Raw genomic sequence first — 11,215 nt, 5'->3', positions numbered from 1 at the left:
AATTAATCCAGAGGAGCACATTTAGGGTGTTTGTCATAAGTCTTAAAATCCGTATTTCTGGTCTATCTAATGAAAGAGCAAGACCTTGCCGTGAACTAAAGCTGAAGAATACCGCACAAAATATTTCTAATAGGAATACAATATGCATTGCTTTCTACTGGTAACTTTTCACATTACATCTGATACAGATAACTTATATTTAAAATATATATATATATAGTTTGAAAAATTCTATTCAATTTATTTGCATCTTAGTAACTTGTTATATTAGTTTTGATTACTAAAAGTATCCTCAGTTTAGCTATAAATGAATGTAAATATTACTGAAAACAGATGTCAGAAATCACAGAAAGTTTGTAAAGTGAGGTTATCTAGCTTTGCATATGAAGCAACAATATACAGTTCAGTGTAATTTATTTGAAATGCTTTGAGAACAGTGTAAGGCTATTATGCAAAAAAAGAGATTTAATCAATACATCAATTATTTTTAAGAAATGAAGACATTACACGGTATCTCCAACATTTTGGCAAGTATTTGTCATTTCAGTAGTTCACATCCTAATATACTTTCTACTTCCTTCTATTTTGAAAAATACTTCCACTTACTCTGGATTGGCTAATACTCAACTTCCAAAATGAAGCAATTAAAATAAATTACAAGCCTGAAATAGAAAACAACCATATTTAAAACCTATACATACAGAAATATGTTCTATAGAGTAAAATTGACCATAATTTTGTTTGAAAAAATATAGGTATTAACCTGCTTTCTTGTCGATTATCTCAGCACGATTCCTCTAACACAGCAGAACATATTTACAAATTAAAATTGACATCTTATTTACTCTTACAGTTTTTCTGTAAACATGTAAAATGTATGAAGTATGTATTTTGGCAATATCAATGCTTCTGCAGTGCTGAGGGTAGACTCTACACTGTGCAGAAAATAGAAATAGTGGTATCAGAGAACATTTCAGTGCACTAGGTTGCAAATTTCAGGACCCTTCTTTAGAAAGGGTCAAATTCAGCATTACAGTACTGTTCAACCTTACATTTGAAATTAGAGTTTGATTCATAAGTACAAATTTTATTGACATTTTACCTACTTTAAGGGTGCCAAGCTAGTCAAATGTAATTTTCAGACCAATAGGTTGAAAGAGTGGGTCAAACACTTTTTGAGGTGTGAGTTTCTAGAGATGCAGTAATAGTGAATGCTGTGTGCGGATGTCTTTAGAAACAAATATGCAGTGTGTGTGTGTGTGTGTGTGTGTGTGTGTGTGTGTTTGTAGCTGAATCCTGAATAAGCAAAATTCCTTTGGTGGGTTGCATTAGAAAAATGATTGCAAACCATAGTTATAAAATTAGAGTCACCCCTTACTTTAATCATAATTAAGCCAGAACACACCCAAATAACATGGAGGTTAATTCTCTGAACAGAGCCAATGAGAAATCGACATTTTTATTAGCATGTGGTGTAGTTCCAGTCCTAACTTTCTGTAAGCCTGTTACAAAAGTCTGGGGAGCTTTGTCCTCAATTCTGGCCTTGAGGATGAGACTGAACAGGTTCCCCATACATGTCTTTTAATAGAAGTGTCTGTATCTGTGAATCACGTAAGAGAGCAGGCAGTGGATACTGGAGAAAAATCTGGGATGACAGAAGAAAGGCTTATTTTTGTAGACATAACAAAATGGCTATCCTGAGGGCAGTATAACATTAGATACAGCTAAAATGTTAATATTTTAGAAGCACCATTTTGCATACAAACTGCCTGGCTGTGCACACAGAAAGGGCTACCTAAAACAAAACACAGCAATTTAAACAAAGTATTTTGATGTTTCAGCTTCTTTACTCTTTTAATGCTTTATTCTAAATGGGACAGTAGGTAAACTACCATCCAATTATCAGAAAACACCATCATATAAATTAGAATTTTCATCTGAAGATTCAGTACTGGCACACAACTTACTTTCAAATGACCTTTTAGCTTGCATCTGTGAACTGAGAAGATACATATTTTGCACTGGCCATAACTGTTAAATTAAGATGATGAAAGTCACTAATCAATGAGACTCTTAGTTTTAGTCTTTCAAGCTTTTTTGAAACCTACACACATCATTCACAAACAATTTCTGGATGTGATAGCTTTAAAATGCTTTGTTCATGTCCTTGTGTGTGGTTGCCTTGTGAGAGGTCAAAATAGGGCACTTTATAAAACAGAGATTCTTGGTATGTAATATGCATAAAAACAGTAGCTTAGAGGTCATATCTACCAGCAAGACATTGGAAATAATTAGTCAAGTAACCTCTCTCAGCCACAGAGACGGAATTATCACAGGATTATAATTGCCATATCAAATTACGCACACCAGCAGTTACAGTACTATGGTTGAAAGGTACAAATATAATAGAGACTGAGTTGACATTGTGACAAAATTATTAAAAAGTGCTTCTTGTTCCATATGTGGAATGCAAATACTGTACAGGTAAGACACAGAAGACCACTATGCGGTTGTTGTCAGACATTGCTTTCTATCTCTTTGTCAGTCTGCCAAGGGTATGTCTGCTCCATGTGGTCACAGTCAATGCTGATTTCACTGATGTCCATACTACAGTCAGACCCACTGTCTGATTGGTCCATTTGCTCAAGCTTAGATTCCTGCCGGGGTATTCTGTTCCTACTTGATGATGTACTCGATGATGTTAGTAAGGGGTCTTCGGAATCAAGTGTCCGGACTTCGCTTGATGCGCAAGAGACTGATTCTTTGGCTTGACGGATACAGTTGAGCCACTGCTGTTTGTTGAAGGTGTCATTTGCTTGCAGTGAGTGAGACTGGCTTTGAGATCCCTTTCTGAAGCTGACTCTAAAGAAGTTTTTAACTAAAATAAATGAGCCACATTAGTATATTCAGTGCTTCTTGGAAAAGGACATTGTGTGTGTGTGTGGGGGGGGGGTGTTAATAGACATACTTCTACATTAATGATATACCAGAAGAGTGCACAACTTGGATCCCACTAAGAGAAATGCAGCCCACCATCCATGTACAAAGTCTACCACATGAGTCCTTCCACACAGTTTAGAAATTCCATGGAAGCAGAAGCAAAAGGAAATACAGTCATACCTTGTGTTGCATTAGGTTCATGTTGCATCTTTTAGGCTTGTGAATGCGGCAAACCCCGAAGTGTATACTTCCGGGTTTCACCACGCGCATGTGCGCAGAAGCATTCTGCGCACTTTGTGCATGCGCAGAAGCACTCTATCACGCCATGCGCATGCACAGAAGCGGCAATCTAGTTACAGACTTTTCAGGGTGTGAACGGCACCCCAGAAGGGATCGAGTCTGTAACTAGAGGTACCACTGTAGTGTTTTAAGCCATGGGTGGACCACTATACAAGGTTTATGAGCTGGGCAGTCCCACTTAAGAGAAAACATGTTTTGTGCTTTCTTCAGCTTGTTTTACTACAGAATCGACCTCTTTCCCCACCATTTTATTTTATTCTAACGAAAGTCACACACAAAAATTCAGCAATGCTAACCATCCGTGGCAATCAGCAGCAGCCAGTCAGATGGTGTAATGGTTATAAGTACAAGCAACCACTTGTACTTATATCACAAAGAGGGGAATGACATTTGTGAGAATCATGCCACTGGTCTTCATGACATTTTGTCAAGTGGTCAGTATCTGGGAATATGCACAGTGCTGTCCTCGTTAATTCAGTGCTGTTGGGCAAGGGCATGGGGGGGCTGTCCTTTCTCCCGATAGTGATGGCAGCCATTTACTCTTGCAAAACTCTTTCACCAACTCTCACTGGTGATGGATTTAGGGGAGTGCAACTGGTTTGTCCAAACTGGGCACTGAGCAGAGAGGGTGCCACAGAGGACACTTCAGCAATGACGAGCAACAAAAGGCAAGAGGTGGCAGTGGTGGGAGGCGCCAAATTCTGGTGTTGCACAGGGAGCCGCTAAAATTTTAAAGCTCATAGTCTGTCACCACTGGTGAGAACAGATTGGAGCAGTAGGTTCTTAGCATTATCATTTAAAACCAACTCCTGCAAGAGTATCCAATAGAAAACATGAAGGTATCTTTTGCCTTTCCTGTCATGTTTTGCTTTTGTAAGCTGACATACTACTTTTTGCCTTTTTTATATGAATGAGACATGCTGGCTTATACTTCCAGAAAAGATATTGGAAGGGTACTGTGGTGCATGACTATATTTCAATATTTTATAAAAGAGATATAATATAATGGATTCTTACTTCTCTCATTGTTGCTAAATGCACCACGTATGGATCCACCCAATCGCACCTCTCCATCTTGCAAGTCTTCTAGCACAAGATCCTTCACAGGGATGGGTTGCCGATACAATTGGTAACAGAGTTGTTCATTCTGTGTAACAGCTCGAGTAATTACCAGTACTTCTTGGAAGAGAAACACATGCAATTTCTGAGGGAAAAAAATAATAATTGTGAGTTGTCACTCATGCATTATTTGCTTATCACTTCTCAAGGGTTATTCTTTTTTTAAAAAAACTAGCATCTAATTAAATAATAGTACCAAAGATGGGTGGAAATGGCCCAATGGCATGGTCTGAAGGCACATGATGCAATCACCTTGCTGAAAGTAAGGAAGTTTGAGTCTAGGCCACTGATTGTATGGGAATCCCACCAGGGAATTGGATATATGCTGTTTTAAGTTCCAAGATGGAAGAAAGTACTAGTATATTTAAATGTTGCCTAACAACAACAACAGTGTGCAAGGATGGCGTCTTACAAGCACTCTGAGAAATGTGTTCCACAGTTATGGCACAAATATGACAATGGTGTTAAAATTAGATAAAGATCGGTTTCTCTCTTACCCACAATGAGGAAGAGTTATTCTATTTTCCACCCTTATTCTAACCCCTGTTAAGCCTGCTTTTTTTTTTTACCCTAAATTAAAAGCAGTTAGCATCTATTTCTCACTTCTGAGACTTAATAATATTTCCCCATGACAGCCATCCAAAAGCAAACGATTGCAACCTTACATTTAAAAAGAAGCAGTTCACTTTCATTATAAAAGAGAACAGTACTTAAGAAAGAGGTAAAACAATATTTCGTGTTTCCTAAAAATTAATTCCTTACCGCTCCCCGGTTGTTCTTTAGTTCACCATGACAGCACACGACACGTGAATCATCTATCAAGGAGTCCTTTTGGCCTTCATCGAGATAGATTAGCCTCTCTTTGTAATACTGGCATTCAGATTCACCCGTCTTTTTGTTGATTTCTGCCACTATTCCTTGGACAATATTAATCTGGGGAGGGAGGGAATGGTTACAAATAAGTCATAAATTGCCAAGCCAATTTTGAAAGCATTTCTTAATAGGTTTATAGTTGGAAAAACAACATGGGTGGATGGATTTCTGTAATGAGCAAAAAGAGGCCATGTGTTTGGTACTTCAATATGGCTTTTCCATTTTAAGCATCAATCTGGCTCCAATGCATGTACAGGAATTCTATAAGCAAGAACTTCTTCATTATGTCCTGTGAGCAGGCGTATGCTACATATGTGTGAGAGTAAATCTGTCATGCAAACAGAACTCCTTTATTCAATTAATCTAAATAAAGAGTTTAAATCCCCATCGTTCCTTTCTGCTTACATATATACAGCAGGGCTTTGTATTTTGTATTCCTAGATAACTGCTACTTTTTTGCATGTTACAGAGCCCAATCAGTTTAACAGTTTATACTCTCTCAAGTTTAAACAGCAATTTAGGATGCAGTATGTAATAGGAATGCGTTCCAAAAAATAAAATCTGAAGGCCAATGATGTGAAGTTTCTTCCCACAATTTCCTTGAATTAGAAAAAATATTAAACCTATTTTCCCCAAGCTTCTTGTTTAACTGAAGCTTTAAAAAAAACACCTGAAAGAAAAACAGTTTTACAGGCTTTCTGAAAGATGCTCAAATTCAGGCTTCACCACATTTTCAAGGAAAAGGAGCTCCAAAATTGTGTGAGAATAATGAGAACAGCTCTCTTGCGCCCTTGCTATTTGAACATGACAGATGAGTGGTACTGTTAAAACACTAATCTTTGGTCAATTTTGGAAAATTTAGGGGGGAAAGCTACATTATGTTCATAATAGGCAACTAAAAGCCACAAAACATGTAAGGCTTTGGATATCACCAACGATTGCATGCAACAATATATTAAGCTATCAGCCTTGCATCAGGGAAGTGGCTACAGGGAGAAAGCAAATGACCCAGGATGCCCAAAGATGCAACCAGTACTTCCTGTAGCAGTTTGCATGAGTGTAATGGCACATGTTGCAACTGGCACACTCACACAAATCACATCTAGCAAAGGAATGGCAGAATCCATATACACACCAGGTCAGTGGATACTTCCTCTGCAAAGTGCATTCCAAGGACCACTTGAGCTACTCAGTGTAAAGCAATTTTAAAATACCCGAAGCCTAAAAAGTCACAGAAATCTAACAAGAGAAGGGAAATATACACACATCTTTCTGAGAGAAGGTGTGTGAATCTGCTTCTAATGATTTGCCCTTTAGATAAGGTATTAATTAGTTTAAACACATACAGCTTCTTCGATGTGCTGTTGGTCTGGATGATCGTTTGGCGTGTGTCGCAGAATCTCTCTAAGCAGCAGTGGGTACTTCACTAGACGGCTTCTTGGGATATCAAGGAAATTCCACAGGTCCAGTTTACGGCTGAAAGGCGACTCTAGACAACGCTGTAAGAAGTCTTGAACCCGATGATCCTGCTTCTTCTGGTCCAGCAAAGTTTTGGCAGCTACCTGGTTGCTACAGTAGCTATCATAGGAATTTAGACAAGGCAACTAAAGGAAAAATAAATATTTGGAATTATTATTATTATTATTATTATTATTATTATTATTATTACCCCAACCATCTGATTGAAAATACAATTGATGATAATTGCTACTACTGGACAATAACAGTTAGAAGCCTGATTTTGTCACTTATTACCAGCTAGCAGTGTAATGTCACTGGGAATATTTCTTAGAAACTTACAATCCAATAAGCAGGTGTTTAGAATGAGTGCAACATCTGTTGAGCCAGTAAAACACAAAAATTCCATGTGGCATACTGGTATTACCTGCTAGGATGTTACACTTTGCCTAGGAACACCATACTGCCAGATATACTCATTTATTTATTTATGCTCCACTCTTTGAGAAAGTTCTACACAAAGCAGCTTACAATATTTTAAAATGCAAATCTGTTCCACCGAACCTTTAAAAAGACATAGGCAACACCAAGAGATGATAGCAGTCTCTGCAGGAATTGCATTCCATCACTGTGAAGTCGCTGCCCAGAAAGCCCTAATTATGCATTCTTGCTAGTCTTGGGGAGAGCTATGATACAGGCTCTCCAATTGGTAGTAGCAATGGGTGGTTTCTACTATTGTATCAATACAGCCAACTCTTACGAAACAGATCACACCCTCTAATATTTGGATGAAGGGTGCTATATAAATTCAATAAATAAGAATAAACGTATGGAAACTTTTACTGTTTGCCAATATGGGAATCTGGCTGTGGCATTCACAAAGTGAGCTGAAACTTGTCCAGTAGCAGCTGGCATGGTGGTTCACAACTGCTGTCCTGGCACTAGCATTGTACAGTTTATCTGGATAGGGGTCTGTCAGGACAACATAGAGGCCAGGTCAGGACTGCGCAGATGCGCTGGGGGAGCCAATCTGGTTCTTGTGCTGGTGCATCTGCAAAGCTCCAACTTCAACACTGTCCTGCCTCAGCCGTATGCAGGTAAGCAGTAGTGGTGCTGGTATCAGGAGGGCAGCTGCATGGCTCTGCCCCACCACACTGGCCACTACTGATCTTGACTCCTACGCAACACAGAGTTAGTCCTCACACCCTTACCCTTCCTGCAGTGTTACTGCTTGGTACTAGTTCTCAGATCAAACATGGCTTAGATTAATTAACTGATGCAATTCACTTAAAAATATTGCAACAAGATTGTTTGTTAATCCCAATATCGCTGCCCATTCTTTGTACATTTTACTATTGCTAGTTTTCACTTTTATAACCTTAAAAATGAGGAAGCATATAAAAAGAAAACAAAATTAACCATTTGTGAAAGTTTTCCATACCCAGCCCACAAGGATGTGACCAACACAGTCTGTGGATCCATCAGGCTTCCTAATTTCTTTTAGCCGTCTAAGAAGATCTGATGTAAACACATGAAAAACATGAAAAACTTAATTGGGGTGGGGTGGGGTCAGCTTGTAAAAGAATACTGAGGACTCTTCTATAGTAAAGTTCAACCTGTCAAGTACTGTTTGAGAGCCTTTCATTGCCTTTGACCATCTGCCTGTTTATCATTATTTGCTTATAAAACTCCTGTCAAACGATGCAACACCCCTATTTTCACAAAGCAGTGAGCTATCCCATGAGAAAAAGGCTATGATATGCACAAACTTGGGTGATACACCCTGCTAGTGTTCCTCTTTCAGTGCCAAACTATACAAGGCACGGGAGAACTGTGATTAGTTTCCCCCACATTTCTATTTTTAACAAAGAGGAACCGAGAACTCTGGTTTTGACGGAAGCAGTAGTGCTACAGAAAAGGAGAGGGTGTAACCATTCCTCACCACAACTGCTTTCCCAACCAAAATCCCATCCAAAGAAGCTGCTAGTAGGCTCACCTAGGGGGAAATACAGCTACCGGTATTTATCCCCCATCCAGGGGGAGGAAAAATTAGGTCAGGACCTAAATTTTCACACAGACATGAATATGTCAACCTTCTTCCCCAGCACAGGTGCTCCAAATATGAATCAGAGCCCTTCCTTGTAATTGCTTTCAACTAAAAACAGTAATTTCAGGAGACTCAGTGAATAGTTATATCTAATCTGTCTAGAAACATATGAATACCATCTGCTATCTACACACACACACACAATCATGATTATACAAATCTTATTAAGAAGTTGAAATGCACCAATATTTACAATATGCCTCTCGAAAACCTATACTGGGTTGAAAAGTCCCTAGCCCCCCCCCCCCAGCTTTTAGACATCTACTTCCATCTATTTTTTTGTGACTTAAGTTCTGTTGGGAACATTCAACTCTCGTAATGAAACTTTAACCGTGTAAATATAATTTCTGATAGCACCCAAACCAATTCCCAGATGTGTGTCAGTACTGACAATGAAAGTTGGAATCTGTGGAGTCAACAGACAGGAATGACAACTACTGACACTAATGCTTCTGTAGTGAAGGTAAAATAAAAAGTGCCCATTCCAATGTACATTTTTCCTCCATAGATAAATTTTGTAGAGAATCTTTTCAGATTAAATTCAGCTCATTAGTGTTTTTTCCCCAGTCTGCAGCCCAATATAATTCAACTGTTCCTCAAACAATGTTCCTCAAACTTATTTGGCTCTTAGCAACTGCATATAGAATAGAAAGAATTATACCTTCATGTAAAGGAATTAAAGAGTCCAGTGTCCCAAATATTTGGTTTAATTCTTGCTCTGACATTATGGAAAGTTTAAGCATTGGGTCATGGTAAGCCTGCACAAAGGTAGAAAAATCATTTAATAAATACATATTTGAAATTCCATTATTGGTGATAGCATTTAAACTCTGGCTCTTGTGCCTTAAAGTTTTTATATATTTGAATTAATCTATACACACAGGTCGTAGAAACTACCTGTGAACAAATTCAATAGAGGCACACAATACTTAAGGGTATATAATACCTTCTTTGCTAACTTCAGGTCTTCTATCAAGTCTTCTTCTCCTTGTGAAAGTTCAAAAATTGCCTATAACAGAAGATATAACCTTGATAAATTTGCAGTTTCAAAATTTCTCAAATAACATTTTAAAACTATGGATAAATGGCAAGTCCAGACTGCCACAGTGCCAAATGGGGTCGGGGGTAAACGCAATTCAGTTAGCATTTAAACCCAAATCATTCAAATTTGCACTTTCGGGGCGTGGGGACACAATATAGCCACCCACTGAAATTTGTGCACATCTTAATTTTACAATACAGTTATCCAACCAGGCAATGTTTACAAAATATTATGCATATTAACATACAAAAATGCACTATATTTGGAGAAAGTGATTGCAAAATTCTGTGTATTAATCAAAACTGCATGCAAAATTTCATTTAATAGAAAAAAATCGAACCTAAATTGCTGAAGATTTTTTTGAGTTTTGAAAAAGAAATTTGCAAATTGCTGAAATGCAGAGAACTGAATTAAAATAATTAGAGACAGAGAAATGAAATTGTCAGATTCTTCCATTTATAACTGTCAAAGCAAGGGAAGATAAAAAATGAGACCAAGCTTTAAGTCTATTAAAATACTGTCCTTTATTTAATATCCTTCCCTTTGTGATGAAACTCATCCCTAAAATAATGGTAGCCTACTGGTGAAAGGTGGCATACAAAACTAAAACTCCTAAATACAGTGGTATCTTGGGTTACAGACGCTTCAGGTTACAGACGCTTCAGGTTACAGACTCTGCTAACCCAGAAATAGTACCTTGGGTTAAGAACTTTTCTTCAGGATGAGAACAGAAATTGCACAGCCGCATGGCAGCAGGAAGCCCTATTAGCTAATGTGGTACCTCAGGTTAAGAACAGTTTCAGGTTAAGAACGAATTAAGTTCTTAACCCGAGGTACCACTGTAAATGGCGTTCCAAGGCAGTCTCCCATCAGACACATACCAGACTGGCTTAGCTTCGGCAGACTGCTAAATCATGTGCCTTCAGACTATGCCCTGGGGCCTTTTAATAAAGGGTACGTGTATGATTCAGCATCCTATGCTAAGCCAGAACGGAATGCCATGCGATGTTGTGCATGGCATTTCCTCCATTTCTAAAATATTTTATTATGAATTCTTTTTTCCCAATGAAGATGTGAAGACAGTTAGCCCTATTTCCCTCAGCTTGAAAAAGCCAGTTATTAGCTTCTGCCTTCTCTCGCTTCAGGAATGCAAGAATGCATTGTGTTGTCTTCGAAGGCTGTGATGGCTACTTTTAAAGCCTGGAGTGATTGCAAGGAGTGATTGTGCATTTCAGTGTTTTCATGTGTGCAAAGGAGATAGGGGGCGGCTAGTTCTGCCAAGGAGGGAAAAATGGGACTAAAAAAAAGTTTATACACAAACATGTGTATCTTCACTTGCATTCCTTAATGCCATTTCAGGCAAGTCCAAGGAGAAT

General features: G+C 38.3%; 1 protein-coding gene across 10 annotated transcripts in view; it reads right to left on the bottom strand.

The window, feature by feature from the left end:
- Positions 1 to 398: 398 nt before the first annotated feature.
- The window catches only part of ARHGEF3 (Rho guanine nucleotide exchange factor 3), a 97,933-nt gene continuing 87,116 nt past the window's right edge, over positions 399 to 11,215 (bottom strand). For 9 of the 10 annotated variants that reach the window (XM_083603050.1, XM_083603044.1, XM_083603047.1 and 6 more), the window contains 7 exons: positions 9,744 to 9,806; positions 9,459 to 9,555; positions 8,132 to 8,208; positions 6,579 to 6,836; positions 5,122 to 5,292; positions 4,258 to 4,444; positions 399 to 2,878 (listed from right to left, as the gene is read on the bottom strand). In XM_083603050.1, coding sequence (XP_083459176.1) covers positions 2,517 to 2,878; positions 4,258 to 4,444; positions 5,122 to 5,292; positions 6,579 to 6,836; positions 8,132 to 8,208; positions 9,459 to 9,555; positions 9,744 to 9,806 — 1,215 coding nt within the window. In that variant the 3' untranslated portion in view covers positions 399 to 2,516. The remainder of the gene's footprint in view (positions 2,879 to 4,257; positions 4,445 to 5,121; positions 5,293 to 6,578; positions 6,837 to 8,131; positions 8,209 to 9,458; positions 9,556 to 9,743; positions 9,807 to 11,215) is intronic. The other variant, XM_083603043.1, reaches the window with a different exon arrangement.

Source organism: Podarcis filfolensis (genome assembly GCF_964270895.1).
Source record: "Podarcis filfolensis genome assembly, chromosome: 2".
In the NCBI taxonomy this organism is placed as follows: domain Eukaryota; kingdom Metazoa; phylum Chordata; class Lepidosauria; order Squamata; family Lacertidae; genus Podarcis; species Podarcis filfolensis.
Note: the sequence above shows the minus strand (reverse complement) of the source record. Positions and strands in the feature narration are given on the sequence as shown.